The sequence below is a fragment of the Crinia signifera genome, chromosome 2 (assembly GCF_055691185.1).
Source record: "Crinia signifera chromosome 2, ASM5569118v1, whole genome shotgun sequence".
In the NCBI taxonomy this organism is placed as follows: Eukaryota; Metazoa; Chordata; class Amphibia; order Anura; family Myobatrachidae; genus Crinia; species Crinia signifera.
In genome coordinates, this window is record NC_139218.1 from 272,274,397 (window position 1) to 272,291,618 (window position 17,222).

At 45.8% G+C, this 17,222-nt stretch overlaps 2 protein-coding genes across 5 annotated transcripts in view; one reads left to right on the forward strand and one right to left on the reverse strand.

Annotated features, from left to right (window-relative positions):
- Positions 1–4,335, reverse strand: part of CLYBL (citramalyl-CoA lyase) — a 400,072-nt gene extending 395,737 nt beyond the window's left edge. For all 4 annotated transcript variants that reach the window (XM_083168638.1, XM_083168635.1, XM_083168636.1 and 1 more), the window contains exon 1: positions 4,189–4,335. In XM_083168638.1, the coding sequence (XP_083024764.1) occupies positions 4,189–4,250 (62 nt within the window). In that variant the 5' untranslated portion in view covers positions 4,251–4,335. The remainder of the gene's footprint in view (positions 1–4,188) is intronic.
- A 3,099-nt stretch (positions 4,336–7,434) lies between these two features.
- LOC146059301 (uncharacterized) lies at positions 7,435–14,494 on the forward strand. Its single transcript, XM_083171410.1, has 3 exons — positions 7,435–9,047; positions 9,900–10,156; positions 14,191–14,494. Exons 1-3 carry the CDS (start codon positions 8,631–8,633, stop codon positions 14,492–14,494), a joined length of 978 nt encoding a protein of 325 aa, XP_083027536.1. The 5' UTR covers positions 7,435–8,630.
- The last annotated feature ends 2,728 nt before the right edge of the window (positions 14,495–17,222 follow it).

Below are 17,222 nucleotides of genomic sequence, written 5' to 3' on the forward strand. Positions count from 1 at the left end.
TTGTCTATATAATTATAGCTTTATTCAATGTGGAGTGGTGGCTCCCTATAAATGGATGTGCCAGTTAAAAAGAGCAGTCAGAATTGTGACTGTTTGTATTTTGGGTACTTGTTTCCTAGAACGGCCACAATCTTGTCCATCGTGTACCTTAAAGTTAAGGTACACGATGGACGCGATGGACACGATTTCCTTTGAAATCAGGTCCATTTTGCCGGCAAAGGCAAAATCGGGAGCATCGCGTCGGTCATGTGCATTAACATGTCCCGCGACGCGACCAACGCGATGGAAAATATTTTTAACATTGAAATCGGGAGCATCGCGTCGGTCTTGTGCCATTATAATGGCACAAGATGAGATGGATTAAGTCCATTTTACATAGCAAACAATGTGAAATGGGCCAATATGACCCATTTCACATTGTATATGGCCCCGTCAGCGTTAAAAAGTTAAGCAACCCCATTGTGAGCGTCACCTTTATCAAAGCTGTACCTTGAGACAGCGAAACGCGTTAGGAGCAGGCATCTTGGCACCCTCAAAGCTACTTCCGCTACCATTTGGCCCAGACCAGCCGCCACCAGAGCCGACCGATGATTATATCTTTCTCCGCATTAATATTTGGAAACTCCACCTAAACCACCTGAAGACTCCAGCAATTTTGCTTTCCTCACCAAGGATTAATAATCTTCATTTGGACACTTCCCTGCGGTAACTATACCCACTTTGAATATTTTTCAACTCTGGACATTAAACTGGAACAAATTACATGGCGGTGTACTAGGAATGGACCATCAAAATTGTTAGCGTATTAGGTGCCTAGCCTATTGCATATGCATATTAATACTTATTTCTTGTGCTGACTTTTTAATTGTGTGTAATAAACCCTGTGGAATTTTTTTATCCATTATTGTCTAGCGCTACTATTTTCGCTATATATTGTGTCAGTTGTTAGATCGCTAGCAGGTCGGCGAGTGTATTAAACGATATGTCTAAAGCAACCTGTTCAGGCATATCACATCAGCTGTGCAGTCTAGCTGAAGGCTGATGTATTTTGCTCCAGGGACTGAAGTCAAAGCTGGCTGAGCAAATTTAAATGCCAGTCTATGACATCTGGAGGACACATCAAGCAGCTGATTGGTAGGTGTATATACCTTAATTTGACACTCTGATGGTGCGACAACAGGTCCACTGTCAAGTCATCGCCATGTGCACCCAGCATTAGTTTATTTATCACAATGTTCCCTCTATAAAAGTGGGCAGGACACAGGGACCTGAGAAAACAGCCTAGTGTGAACACTAGATCAGTAAAATATATGTACAATAGTGTCCTTATTTTGAATACCATACCTTTGACAATTATATTATCTCAATTATGGGTCTAATTAGTAAATGCATATTCCAGTATTAATTAAATTCAAATAGGGTAATGCTAAATTTATATCAAAGCAGCCGCCAGTACAGCACAAGTAGAAACCAAAGAACCTGGAGAAATCCACGCAAGAACGGGAGAATATAGAAACTTCCCACAGTAAGGGCCATAGTGGGCATCGAACCCATGACCTAACATCACCATCCAGAGATGACATGTCTCTCAAAATACAGATGTGAAGCCTTCTAAATACCATTTGTACATAAGTGGGAAGATTTTTGGACTTTTCAGTTGTATGCATACAGAAAAAAACAGCTTCTCTGGCTAAAATAATGGTGAAAAACTTTTTTTTGGTTAAATATATACGCCCCATCGTGCAGTTTTGGAGTTTTGCTTTTGGAGAAATTAATACTGGTGGCGTACATTTAACCAGATTAAAACTCCTTTCACACATAAACCTCAGATTTAACCCAGCACAGAACCAGGAGTCGAAGCCAAGATTTCTGCAATTAACTTTTTCACACATGGGTCAGACGAAGGTTATTCCAGCTTAATGTGTCCTCCACTCAGACCCTTTTAGGCATTACCCAGGTAATGCTATTCATACAACAGGTGCCCGGCATGGTGTCCTGACTCCTATACTTTTAGAAAAATGTGTTAAGCTCTGGTGTATATTTTATTGTTTTCCAATTTTGATCCGTCTCCGTCCTGGCATTGTTACTGTGCACATGCGCAGTGTAGGATACCTCCACAAACATAAAAGATTCTTAAAATATGGCAGGGATGTATCTTAAAGAGACAGATTATAGCTACCACGGCCCCTTCAAGTTGCACTTAAGTAAGTAAGTTTTATTTATATAGCACACTTTCTCTAACAGGACTCAAGGCGCTTTACAGACATTAAAAATAACAATGCACATACTGTAATACAAAGGGTTATCAGTAAAAGGAACAATGTAGTACGGATATAAATCACACGTACAGATATGCACTAGATGCATTCTAATAAGAGACACGGACATGGGGAACATATTTACCGAGCTGTGCAGCACACCCAGGCAGCCATTCAGCGGCGCCACATGGTGATTGCACAAGCCAGATAGGTAGACAAGTAACAGTACAGATATAGGACACGTACAGATACAGTATATACTAGATGTACTCTAATGAGGGACATGGGGAACATATAATTACTGAGCTGTGCAGCACCCAGGCAGCGTCGCCACATGGTGATTGCACCAGCCAGCGCAGTACATTTAGAACAGTACAGGGTACACAGAACTAGACATAACACAATTAAAGCACAAATCTTAGTACACAATACAGCTGAGATATAGGGAAGTGAATAAGAATAGATGCAAGTATAGGTTGTAGGTGAATAAGAGAGCTGTAATTGAAATGCAAGAAGAGTGCTGTGAGAACAGGAGGGAAGAGGACCCTGCTCTAAGGAGCTTATAATCTAGGAGGGGGACTTAAAGTAGTACATAGTGGGGATATTTTTGTTCAAATGTGAAATATCCATCACAATGCAGAGAATGAATTGTGGAAGTGCTGGAATTAATACATAGGTACCCAAGCATGAGGCACCTCAGGACTCCAAACAGGTCATCCGACAGGTGCACTTATTACTCACTGACATTTTAAAAGATCCACAGGTGGAGCTAATTATTTCACATGTTCTGTGAGGAGACCTGCGAAACATGCGCTGTGTGAGCTCCTGAGGACCGACTATAAGAACCTGTGGTCTTGGTTGACATGCACCAAGTTAACATTGACAAAAGGTCAGCATGCATTAGTTCGACATTGATAAAAGGTTAAGATGAGCTTTTCTCAATTTTTTCGAGGGACTTTTTCAAGCTTTACCATCCACATGGACTCTGATTTGGACTAATGCCATGCGAGGGTATGGGAAACACTAATTGGGGGTCCACGTGCTCAGATGTTGAGCTTTTGCTTGTATTACCCTTTAGTCAAGGGCGTAACTACTATAGGTGCACAAGGTGCAGCTGCTATGGGGCCCAGAGTTGAAGGGGGCCCATCTTTGCTCTTTAAGTAATATGTTTTACATACATTTATCACTATCAGTTGCTAAATATGGGGCCCTTACAAACTTTTGCCATGGGGCCTGCAAATATCTAGGTATGCCTTTGCCTTTAGTCATTGTTGACCTAATCACTATCTACCTAGACGTTGTCTGTGTGCTAATGCACACCCAAACATGTCCATCTCCAGATATAACTTGTTTCAATATGGACTCTATTTGTAGCATGCATCATATCTGACTTTTTCCCAGTTATGTGCTGCAATTAATATGCTCCGATATAAATGGTATTAAAGTGTCAAGCAGACATGTGATTGGAGCTGCTATGGGGGAATAGTGCTGTGCGGTAGGCAGGGGCACAGCATGGGGTGAGAGTTGGAGAACAGCGGATTACAGGCTACAGCGCCCCGAGCCCCGGCGTATGCTGTACAAATATGAAATGTTTGGCGAGGATCGCTGCGACAGTCAGACATAAGTGCCCCCTCCTGCGGCACCTTACTGTATGGTCCCAATTCCGGCCGAAATGATTGATCAGGTGCACGGGATTTTGCTCTAGCGGGAACTTATGTCTTACAAGAGACTCCACGAAAAACATGTGACAGCTGCAATACTGAAAGCATTGCGAAGTACGCCTGCTAACACACATACAATGCTACAGACCACTAGCAATGCCATACACCCCGCCATGCCGCCGTCACACACGCACAGACATGGCGGGGGCCGTGCACAGCGTACACAGCCTGTGTCACTTCCGCCCCAGCTAGTAATGGAAACTACTCACAGTAATAATGTCCCCTTGCCGCCGGGTGGGAGCAGCAGCTTCTGCAGCAGCAGCAACGCCATCTTCCGCCGTGTCAGAGTCCTGCCGGGGGGCGGGGCGGCTGCAGCGGTTGAGCAGGGAGATTTCCCTCCTTGTTGCACTTGGTTGGTTCAATATAATGTTGGAATAGTAGGTGACCGAGGACGGGGTTAATTTGAAAAATATTTATTATGTGTGCTCTGTTTAGCATGGAACCTATGCTGAGACTTGTAGTTCTACAGCAGCAAGCAGTAGTAGATACCAGGCACCAAAAGTTCAGAGAGTTGGCAGCTGACAGAGCATGCTGGGGCTTGTGCTTCCACACTGCTTGGGGAACCCGGGTGACAAAATGTTGTGCTAGAAGGTTAATACTGCAGGTCTACACCAAAAGCTTTACAGTTATTATTTCAACACTGACAAAAGATCAACATGGAAAAAGTTGACCTATGAAAAGTTCGACATGGGTTTTTTACAATATTTAACTTTTTCATGCTTCACCATCTTTAAGGACTTTGAATGGTAATGTTAAAGTGTCCCGCAGCATGGTAAGCGAAGTGCTACACTCATATGGGGTCCACCAGCTCTGATGTTGACCTTTTTCATGTGTCGACCTTATGTCAATGTCAAACTTTTTGTGTCAACCTACTGAATGTCTAGACACACACACAAGGCTTAGAATTTGGAGCCCTGCCGATAATCGGATGACTGCACATGCACACGGTACGCTAGCCTTCACTGTCCGTACACAGGGTGATAGACACTCTGCGGCTGTTTGGGGGTGGAAACGCAGCGTTTACTGGGAGTGTCCCAGAAATAGCAGGCGTTCCCCGGGTGTCGGGAGGTAAGACTGCTGACATCATCAGTGGCCTCCTCCCCACAGCCTTCACAGTGCTGAAAAAGTCTAGACTTTACTCTGCACTTGCGAACAGGGGGGGGGGGGGGGGAATCCATTTGAGCAATTCCAAAAAGATTTCCCCGAGTGCACGGCTGCAAACCCATTCGCAGCTTTGCATATGGATTCCACTTAAGTGGGGCAGCCTTTACCTGCTCGCTGGGGTCCAAAAACTCGCAGCCCAGCGAGAATGTCTGAATCGGGCCCAAAGTCAATGAGCTATACCACACCCACCACTTGGATAGCTGCAGGTTGTACCGGCATATACGGTTCCCAGTACAATATCCGTAGTGGCATAGAAAGGAGCCAAACTTGGGTACTTGTGTATTATAGCGGCGCCCCCGATGTGCATCGCGCAATGTTTATATCACGTCGCATCGGATGGCATGCGACGCGATTTTTGCCCCCTATGCGATGATAGATCGTATAAGCACCATAAAGGGTGCTTTTAAGCACCCTAATGGGTGCTTACAATGTGAAATGCACCCCCACACTATAAACGTGAACCCGAAGCGTGGCGAGCGGCGGCGGTACGCGTCCTCCGACCTTTTCATACCCCCACTATCCACGCCGGCGCGGAGTTGAGAATAGAAAGTGTGGCGAGCGCAGCGAGCCCCGCGGATACCTTCACAGGTATCGGAGTCCCCTCGCGGGCTTTACCGGTATCCACTGCGCTCGCCACGCTTCGGGCTCGGTGGCTCGCCACACTTTCTATTCTCAACTCCACGCCGACGTGGATAGTGGGGGTATGAAAAGGTCGGAGGACACGTACCGCTGCGCTCGCCACGCTTCGGGTTCACGTTTATAGTGGGGGGGGTGACGTGGGGGTACATGTCACATTGTAAGCACCCATTAGGGTGCTTATACAATGTTTAATCGCATCGCATTGTATGCCATGTACAATGTCATACAATTTTAAAATTGTATGACATTGTACAGCATCGCGCGATATCGCGTCGCATCGCATGCCTTATGGTATGCGCTGGGCGACGCCAAAATACACAAGTACCCAAACTTGCCAAGTATTTACCCTTGGAAATGCTGACGCAATATGCCTAAAGGAGATCAGGAAAGGTTGGGCTTTTGGAATCCCTGATCCCTTAAAAATTAAAATCTATTAGGATCTACCAAGCAAGGACATTTATGCTAGGAGAATTGGGCACGGTGGTTACCAGAAAGGGGCATGGCATTATGGCAATGGGTATGGAGACTGCAAAATGTGGACTGTTGAGAGGCAGCTTAGCTATAATTAGGGCTCTGAGCCAATGAAATGTGAACTATTGAAGCAGATCCATTTTAACATAATTAGAGGGTGTTATGTAACTGGGTGATCTACGAAACACCCGAGATACAACACACATGCTCTTCATTCACATCACCACTGTCCCCCACCCTGTCATTCACATGATGTCTATGCCCAACAATTTATCAATCACCTGCCACCAGGGAGAATTCAACACAAAATGACAGGGGGCATGATAAGAAGGGGGATGGGTTACTTGTGCACACTCCTAGTAGAATGGGCATGGCCTCATAACAAGGCCCTCAAATAGGGTCAGGCTGCGGAGTTACAGTGGAAGGGGGAATAGGGTCAGGCTGTGGAGTGATGGTGGTAGGGGGGATAGGGTCATGCTGTGGAGTGACAGTAGTGGGGGGGGAAGAGTCAGGCTGCAGAGTAACGGTGGTAAGAGGAATAGGGTCAGGCTGTGGAGTGATGGTGGTAGGGGGGATAGGGTCAGGCTGTGGAGTGACAGTAGTGGGGGGGATAGGGTCAGGCTGTAGAGTGATGGGGGTGGGAGGGAATAGGACAAGCTGCAGAGTGGTGGAGCGGAATAGGGACAGGCTGCATTGTGACAGTGGTAATGGGGAATAGGGACAGGCTGCGGGGTGATGGCTTTGGTAGGGGAACATTTTCCAAACAGAATTAATTATATTCCCACCAGCCACATAAATATATTACATACCTGATATCTCTATCACAGATGACAACTTGGCAGTCTATCCTACCCCACAAGCTCGCTGTCTGTGTCATTCTTGAATCTAAACTGTCCTTTATTCCTCACATTCAATCTGTCTCTAAATCATGTTACATGCATCTTAAAAACATATCCAAATTTCAACCGTGTCTTATGCTGGGTACACACCAGGACGACTAGGGCACGATTCTGTCAATTTAGATCCAATTCCGACCGGTTGTATGCAGATTGTGTGTATTATCGTTTGTTTTTGCCATTTATTTGATCCGATTCCGATCCAATGCGCGTTCACGCCGCTCGTTTGGTCGCATCTTTGGTCCTACGTGCTGCAGGTAGGATCCGTCAATCCCAGGCCGACCGACCGTCAATCGTATGCAGATCGTGAGTGTTTTTTGCCGCCTCCGTCGTCCGTCCGTCGGTGCGTCCGTCGTTTGATCCAGCCTATTTGAGTGGCATTTCCTAAACACTCCCCCGGCGCCATGTTTTTCCACATAGCAAACAGCGCTGGCGCAGCAGTTGGACTCTCCTTCTTGTCTCATCTCCCAGAACAACAACCTGGTATGTTTGCACTCCCAATGCTCTTCTATGCATGCCCACTGTTGCCACCAATGTATATAGTGTGTATAAAGCACTGGTTTGGCAACCGTGCACCCGACCATGTCACTTTTGTTTTTTTGGGTGGGCCCCATCTGTGTGTGTATACATATAACCAATGTCCACCATTGCAGTATTCCAAGCACTCCTCTCTGCTAGGCCCCATTCACCTGTGTGTGTGTGTGTGTGTGTGTGTGTGTTTGTGTATATATAGATATATATACATAAACCATTGTCCACCATTGCAGTATTCCATGCACTCCTCTCTGCTAGGCCCCATTCACCTGTGTGTGTGTGTTTGTGTATATATAGATATATATACATAAACCATTGTCCACCATTGCAGTATTCCATGCACTCCTCTCTGCTAGGCCCCATTCACCTGTGTGCGTGTGTTTGTGTATATATAGATATATATACATAAACCATTGTCCACCATTGCAGTATTCCATGCACTCCTCTCTGCTAGGCCCCATTCACCTGTGTGCGTGTGTTTGTGTATATATAGATATATATACATAAACCATTGTCCACCATTGCAGTATTCCATGCACTCCTCTCTGCTAGGCCCCATTCACCTGTGTGCGTGTGTTTGTGTATATATAGATATATATACATAAACCATTGTCCACCATTGCAGTATTCCATGCACTCCTCTCTGCTAGGCCCCATTCACCTGTGTGCGTGTGTTTGTGTATATATAGATATATATACATAAACCATTGTCCACCATTGCAGTATTCCATGCACTCCTCTCTGCTAGGCCCCATTCACCTGTGTGTGTGAATAGCAATCTGCACAATAAAATGTATAGTGGTTTTCATAAAAGTTTATTAACATTTTAAATACTTAAAACATAAGAACTAGGTAAACTGGTAACTATAACTATAAAAATTTAAATATGAAACAAAACATGGGTATAACTATAACAACTAAAATGGTTTTATCTTTTTACAGTCCCAATGTCCAACGCAAAGGAACAAGAGTTTCTTGAAGGGTTTATTGAAAAATATCGTGCACACGAATGCCTGTGGCGAACTAAATCCAAGGAGTATTCAAACAAAATGAAAAGAAACCAAGCCTTGGAGGAGTTGGCACGCTACAGTCTTCCATTTCACCCAGAGGCCAATGTTGAATGGGTGAGGAAACGCATCCAGAATATGCGCACGGTGTTCTTAAAGGAACACAAGAAGATGGAGGCTGCAAAGAAGTCTGGTGCTGGAGTCGACGAGATGTATCAAACATCGCTCTGGTACTATGACCGGTTGACATTCACCCTCAGCCAGGAGTCGATGAGGACAGGAGTAGTCCTTATGGTAGAACATGAAAACCAAGAAGTCACGGCGCAGGAGGAGGAGGAGAATTCGCAGTCTGCATCGGTGAGTCTATTTTTTTGGCTATCTAATTGATTCCTCCTGCCAATCCACAGCGCCCTCCCCATTAAAGTAGGCCATGTACTCTTCCCTCACCTGTTTGGCTCGTGCACTCCCTGTGTAGTGTTGTGTTGGGGTTTGCAAGGAGGATATCTGCACTACCTCCTCTGGCAGTTCTTGGTCTTCTTGGAGTGCTGTGCCTGTAGCCCTTTGCTGTGTGGCTTTTCTGCGGAGCAAATTGTGCAGGACACAGCACGCCGTGACAACCCAGTCAATTTTGTCCACCCTCAGGTTAATGGCAGTGTGGAAAATGCGAAACCGGCTTGCCAGGATGCCAAAAGCATTTTCCACAACACGCCGTGCCCTGGATAGCCTGTAGTTAAAGATCCTTTTGTCATGGTTCAACCCCCTTTGCGCATATGGCTTCATGACATGCTCGTGCAGGCCAAAAGCCTCGTCAGCCACAAAAACAAAGTTAAGCCCCTGTTTAGTTTCCTGGACAGACGGCAAGTGAAGGGTGTTCGCTATGAGCCTTTCGTAGAACTTTGTGTCCTTGAAAGTGCCACCATCCGATGCACGGCCATTCCTTCCTACATCCAGGAAGATAAACTCATAGTTCGCATTAACAACAGCCATTAGTACAATGCTAAAATAGCCCTTGTAATTAAAATAGTAGGAACCACTATTGATAGGCTGGGCTATGCGGACATGTTTGCCATCAATGGCTCCACCGCAATTTGGGAAGTTCCATCGCTGTTCAAACTCCTCTGCGATGACTTTCCATTCATTCACGCTGGTAGGGAACTGAAATTAGAAGTAAATAGAATTGATTAGTAAACATGTTCAATTTTTTTACAGCTTGGTGACTACCCACCTGCAACCCCAGACCTATCTGTCCTATCTGAGAATGCATGCACATCGAACGAAGTTCCTACTCCGGCACGCACTCCGCCACCCACCCTGGAACCCACTCCACCACTCCCCCGTGCCAAAAAAATGCGTGGCAAAGGAAAAAAAGGAGAAGCAGCGGCACATGAAGAATTTATGATGCGGGCACATCAAGTCCTGCAAAGAAACCCCGACAAACATGACAACTACTTCACTTATGTGGCAGAGTGTGTTCGCAACATGGCTCCTGACCAGCAACTTACTTTTGAAAAGTTATGCATGGAGTTGGTGTATAATGGCAGTTTAGGGTATCTCAACAGTGGCACTAAAATAGTTGGCATTGGTAGTGCACCAGACACACCACTGTCATTAGAATCACCAGTGCCTACTCCGCCTGCCACCGTAGCAGGCCAGTCGAGCACAATTCCAACACATACCCAGTCAACACCTACACAGCCTTCTCAACCCCCCCAGTACCGTCAATTCTACAGTTCTTTACTGATAGAAGATCCAGAGTGTCCTGTTTTTGAGGATCTGTCTTAAAAAATAGGCTACTTTATCATTTACCATCGACATGGTCTCAGCTGCAGGTATGTGATGGCCACTGCTCACATGGCGTATGGCGCACATCAATGGGGCCGGGACCATTGCATCTGCGCCATGCGCCATGTGGGCCGCAGCCTTTACATATCTGCAGCAGACATCCTCTGCCGCACAGTACCTTATCCCTACTGTTGTAAGGGCATGTTCCAGAAGTTACCAGAGTGTGTTTTTTTTGTTTATTTATATGCTGCTACCTGTACCTGCATTACCAGAGGGAGAACAGGATTCTCCTCAATCTGGATAGCAAACTCCATTTATTGCCCTTTTTTCTTTGCCAATAGTATGGGGTACTGTGCGGCAGACATGGTCTCAGCTGCAGGTATGTGATGGCCACTGCTCACATGGCGTATGGCGCACATCAATGGGGCCGGGACCATTGCATCTGCGCCATGCGCCATGTGGGCCGCAGCCTTTACATATCTGCAGCAGACATCCTCTGCCGCACAGTACCTTATCCCTACTGTTGTAAGGGCATGTTCCAGAAGTTACCAGAGTGTGTTTTTTTTGTTTATTTATATGCTGCTACCTGTACCTGCATTACCAGAGGGAGAACAGGATTCTCCTCAATCTGGATAGCAAACTCCATTTATTGCCCTTTTTTCTTTGCCAATAGTATGGGGTACTGTGCGGCAGACATGGTCTCAGCTGCAGGTATGTGATGGCCACTGCTCACATGGCGTATGGCGCACATCAATGGGGCCGGGACCATTGCATCTGCGCCATGCGCCATGTGGGCCGCAGCCTTTACTTATCTGCGGCAGACATCCTCTGCCACACAGTAGCCCGTACTTATTGGGAAAGTTTAAACTGGGTCATACATACTTAAATCTTTATATATAGTGTGTGTTTTTGTACAATATCTTTTATATATGGTATTATAATATATTTGTGTTGACACAATCTATTTACTATTTTACATGTTTTAACCATGAAAGGCCTAAAAAACCTGTTTCTGTCCTAGGCCTAAATTATAAATAAAAATATTTTGTTTGCACAATAAAGTGTACAGTGTATATTTCATCCTTACCTTGCAATACTGGTACTGCAGCACCTTCACAATGGCTTTGCAGGTCTCCGGGATGATGAGGCCCAAAGCTTGCGGGGAGATGAGGGATCCAAACTTTAGGTCAGCAAGAGACCGTCCTGTCGCCAGAAACCTCAGGGTCACCACCAGCCGTTCCTCAGCAGGGATAGCCATGCGATACTTGGTATCCTGCTTCTCGATGTGGGGAGTCACCAGACGCAGCAATTCCTGGAATGTGGCATCATCCATCCTCAAGAAGTTACGAAAATCGTCTGGGTTATTCTACCTGATGTCCCTGAGCAGTGGCATGTGCGAACGAGTCTGACGCTGAAGTAGCCACTGCTTTGTCCAGCATGATCTTTCTCTCCTGCGCTGGGCTCTCTGACGTCTGAGCTTCAACACTGCATAATAGAGCAGGTACTGTTGCTGGTGACTACCCATCACTGCATTCTCCATAGTGCAGGGTTAAAAGACACTTTGTAATGGCAGGCAAAACAAAGTAATGTGTAAATAGCTATGTCCAGCGTTCAGCAGGTATAAACCAAGCCTCACTAGTAACAAAGCAGAAATACACTGGTTTAAAATGGCTGCTGCTATTCCTATCCCCCTCTGCTAGTCCTCCCCCTCTGCTAGTCCAACCCCTTCATTCAAATTTCAAAGGCCAATCTGACGACGGTCGCATGTGTTCTTGCAAAAAAACAAAAACCAGCGATCCGACCGTCTTAACGACCATCGCGGGCGCATCGGGATCGGATCTAGATCGTTCCGCCAAAAAACCACAATTTTTGCTAATCGTTTGCTGGGGACTGCCTGGGAGCTCCCGGGAAGTCCAAGGGAAATCGTTCCATGGTCGTCTATCGGTCGTGAACGACGGTGGTCGTCCTGGTGTGTACCCTACATTACACAAGACATTGCAAAAACTCTAATCCATGCACTCATCTCACAAACTGATTATTGTTCCTTATTGTCTTCCCAAGAAAAGACTCACCACTACAATCCAATTTGAATGCGGCTGTGAGGCTGATCTGTCTGGCTAGATGTTCAATGTCCTCTAGCCTCCAAACTTTCCCTGAAAAGACACCTCTTCGGGCAAGTTTATCATATTCTCAAAACCCCACATAACCTACTGTATTTTGAAAAAATGCTCTGTAGCAAATTTGATCCTCCGTGTAATGGTATACATATATACCTTATGTATATGGGTATGTGGCAAATTTGCAACGAAGGGTTAATAATTCATGGACAAATGGGATATCGGTACTCTTTACCTAGAACGGCGCCGCCGATCAAAATCGTGGTCATCGCGGGTAAAAATCGCGGTGATCGCGGTAATCGCGGGCATCGCGGGTAAAATTGGATGGTCGCGATGCCCGCGATGACCGCGATCACCGCGATTTTCCCATAGGAAACAATGTTAAAAACCCTGATTGACCGCGATTTGACACTTAAATGCCTCAATGGACCCGATTTTGGCATATAAATCAATGTAAAATGGGCCACACAGCCCAAATAGGGCCAATGAACCGTTAAATGTCCCCCCAAATTTTTAACGCCACCCCGAAGCGTGGCGAGCGCAGCGAGCCCGCGAGGGGCGGCGGTACGCGTCCTCCGACCTTTTCATGCCCTACTATCCACGTCGGCGTGGTGTGAGAATATAATAGTGTGGCGAGCGCAGCGAGCCACCGAGCCCGAAGCGTGGCGAGCGGACGCGGATACCTTCACAGGTAGACGCGTCCCCTCGCGGGCTTCACAGGTGTCCGGGTCGCCACGGACACCTGTGAAGCCCGCAAGGGGACGCGTCTACCTGTGAAGGTATCCGCGTCCCCTCGCGGGGCTCGCTGCGCTCGCCACGCTTCGGGCTCGGTGGCTCGCTGCGCTCGCCACACTATTATATTCTCACACCACGCCGACGTGGATAGTAGGGCATGAAAAGGTCGGAGGACGCGTACCGCCGCCCCTCGCGGGCTCGCTGCGCTCGCCACGCTTCGGGTTGGCGTGGATCGTGGGGTGGCGTTAAAAATTTGGGGGGACATTTAAGGGTTAATGGGCTCTGTGGCCCATTTAACATTGATTCCTATGGCCAAATCGGGTTGATTGAGCCATTTAACACTAAAATCGGGTCCATCGCGACTTTTAACATTGTTCCCTATGGGAAATCGTGAGCATCGCGTCGCGGGCATCGCGGGTGCATTTATGTGCGGCCGCGACGCGACCGACACGATTTCCCTGTTTAACATTGGTTTCAATGGGAAATCGCGGGCATCGCGTCGGTCGCGTCGCGGCCATACATTAATGTACCCGCGATGCCCGCGACGGGCGCCGCACTAAGTAAAGAGTACCGGGATATCCTCTGGCTGTGAGGTAACATACCAAAAATAGCTCATTCATGTGTAACAGGTAGATCATTTAAATCTTAAACAAATCTTAAAATACATACAAGAAGGGAATCTGCGCAACGTTACACCATTAAATAGTGGATCCGACTCTCCAAATGTAGTGCTGCTCACTCTCAAAAGGCTTTGTCACGGCCTCAGTGGTAACACATGTAAACGAGAGAAAGGAGGAGCGCACGAGTGAGCAAGGTTAAAACAGCATTTACTGAAAAAAGTGTAGGCTCACATACAATTCAATTAGCTGTAGTCAGCATATGCAGTATTCACCGTCAGCACACCAGCTCATAGCACGGGCAACAGAGGACATTCAGAAGACCGTCAGAAATGGAACAGCAGCGGCGGCGGCGTTCTCCACACAAGGCCTACAGACGGACAAGATACACTGTAGCAAGGATCCGATACGTCAGGTGACCACGACCCAACGCGTTTCGTCACGGATGACTTTGTCAGGAGGCGTGGTCCTGACGAAGTCATCCGTGACGAAACGCGTTGGGGAGTGGTCACCTGACGTATCGGATCCTTGCTACAGTGTTATATGGTTTTGAGTGAGTCTCCTGGCGCTAATATGATTTCTGGGTCGCCTATTCAGAGTAAAGGTATATACCAGAATACCCAATACAAAATGTGGCAAAAAGAATTTTTATTTTACTCTAAACTTGGCGCCTCTTTCTCGGTAATTTAAACTGGAATATAGGTGAAATATTTGGGAATATACACTATACTCCCCTTATATGCGTAATCCTCCGTTCCACTTTTCCTCAATTTTCTCCTATTCCTCTGACGTATCCTCAATATTGATTATGAAAAATAAGAAATATAAAAAATCCAATGTGTAAAGAACGTATTCGCAAAGTTATGATCAATTAATCGAATCACATCACGTGGGCGTACATCAACTCACAAGTGGTAAGCTGAGACGCACGTATAAAGGTATATTTTTGTAATATGATGTCGTACCACTACTCACGATCAAGGGTAGCTTTCCACATATATAACGGTTTCTTTGAAACGATTTTCTCTCAAAGATAAATTTTTATTCAAACAATATTCCAAAAAATAATCCAAAACATGCGCACTTTAGGCTAGGTAGAGGCAGTGATAAAGTGTAGTCTACACACAAATTTCCCAGGAATCCGGACCTAAAAAACGTGTGGACAGTCACTCATCCACTTACCTCTTCCTTTCCAATTCAGTGTGCAAGAGAAAAAACAGTTGACAAGCACTATTCAGGGTACAACATGTTTCGAGACTCCAGTCTCTTCCTCAGTGTAGGCTCACATACAATTCAATTAGCTGTAGTCAGCATATGCAGTATTCACTGTCAGCACACCAGCTCATAGCACGGGCACCAGAGGACATCCAGAAGACCGGCAGAAATGGAACAGTAGTGGCGGCGGCGGCGGCGTTCTCCACACAAGGACTACAGACGGACAGGATACACTGAAGCAAGGTGTAAAGACCTCACTCGTGCGCTCCTCCTTTCTTTCTTTAAATCTTAAAATACTTAAACATGTAAGCAAATTGTGAGTATTGTCCAATTATGAAGGATGTTTTTACTATGTTAACTTATAACACTATAGTTGCCCACACACAGTGCATTGTGGGCTTGCGATGCGAGCTCTCGCGCACATCACATTGCAAGGTGCATAAAATATGTGCAGCACATACTTTTTGGACTAGATGGCATCGCATTTAAAATGCACACTGCTTTAGCATATTGCATGTATTTTGAACTAGATGTGATGTGATCTAGTCCAAAACGCAAGTGTACGCATCGCAGCTAAACATGAATAAACCTACCACATTGGATTTATCAGAATCATCTTTATTGGCCAGGTATACTTGCGTATGCTTGGAATTTTTTGTGGTAACAGTGCAGCATCAATCAGGGAACACAAAGGGGGTGGGAAGAGAGGCATAAACATACATCACATACATTTCACATGTATCTAGAAAAGTTCGAGTTAGTATTTGGTATGTTCAATACGGTTTAGTTGGTGGACAGCTATTGGGAAGAAGCCTTTTGTAGTTCTTGTCGTCTTTGCTGGGATGGACCTAAAACGTCTGCCTGACGGAAGGGGTTCAAACAGGTTGTGGCCAGGGTGTAGCTTGTCCGCCAAGATCTTTCCTGCACGCTTATTGACCCTGGCTAGGTATAGTTCTTGGACAGTGGGGAGCTCCGCCCCAATGATCTTTTCTGCCATCCTCACCACTCTTTGCAACTTTCGTCTGTCATTCTCGTTTGCTCCTCCGAACCAGATTGTGATCGAGGAGCAAAGGACATACTCTACTATGGCAGTGTAGAAGATGAGCAGCAGGCTTATAAAGCTAGGCAAAGATCTAGCAATATTATTTGAACAGAAGCTATAAATATACAATACATATGGAGGAATTATACTGTAATCCATCACTTGCATAGATTATTTACCTTTCAAGACCATTTAAGGTTTATGATTTGCATAGCACTTAATCTTCTGAAGTATAGACCTGAGGCACAGGGAGCCCGGGATGGATAGAAGCTACTGTACTTAGGAAAATAATTTCAAAGATCTATAGATGCATTTTGAGAAAAGAGGGATGTCATACCAAATGCTCTAATGGATACATCTCTAGATTTGGGGGGGGGGGGGGGAGAGGGGAGATTCTCTAAACTAAAAATGCGGTAAAGACACCTTGAAAAAGCTCCCTACAGGAGCGAAACACGTTGGTGAATTACCAGGGGCTGACTGACTGGATCCACTTTTTCACCTCTGCTACAAAACAGTTTAGCCTCTGAAGAATTCCCGGTTTGTTGGACTCAAACTCTCCCTGGGATCTACAAACACCCACAGATACCCCACACCATATATTGGGCTACAAAATCTGCAAGAGACCTTGCACCCTCCATCGAGACAGCGCATGGGCACAAACCAGTCGAGCAACCCCCTGATGTCCCTCCCCCATTTTTAAAAACAGAAAAACCTTTTTAAATCTTTAAATAAATATTTTTAATGTAGAGTATAGGTTACGAATTGTGTATTAAACACATTAATATTGACATGAGCACCATGTTATAACTTGTTTATTAGCGCAGTCATCTCCGTATCTTCTTTTGTTCTCCATATTGGGGAGCGACACCCCCATTTATTGTACTGCCGCTTGACCACACAGCTCAATCTTCTGCGCCTCCACTAAGATAACTTAGTTATCTTTTTTCCTTTCTTACCAACGGCATCTAAATGGACTTAAAGTTGTGAGTTCAGAAGTATAAAACACTGAACAGGTGCAGAATAT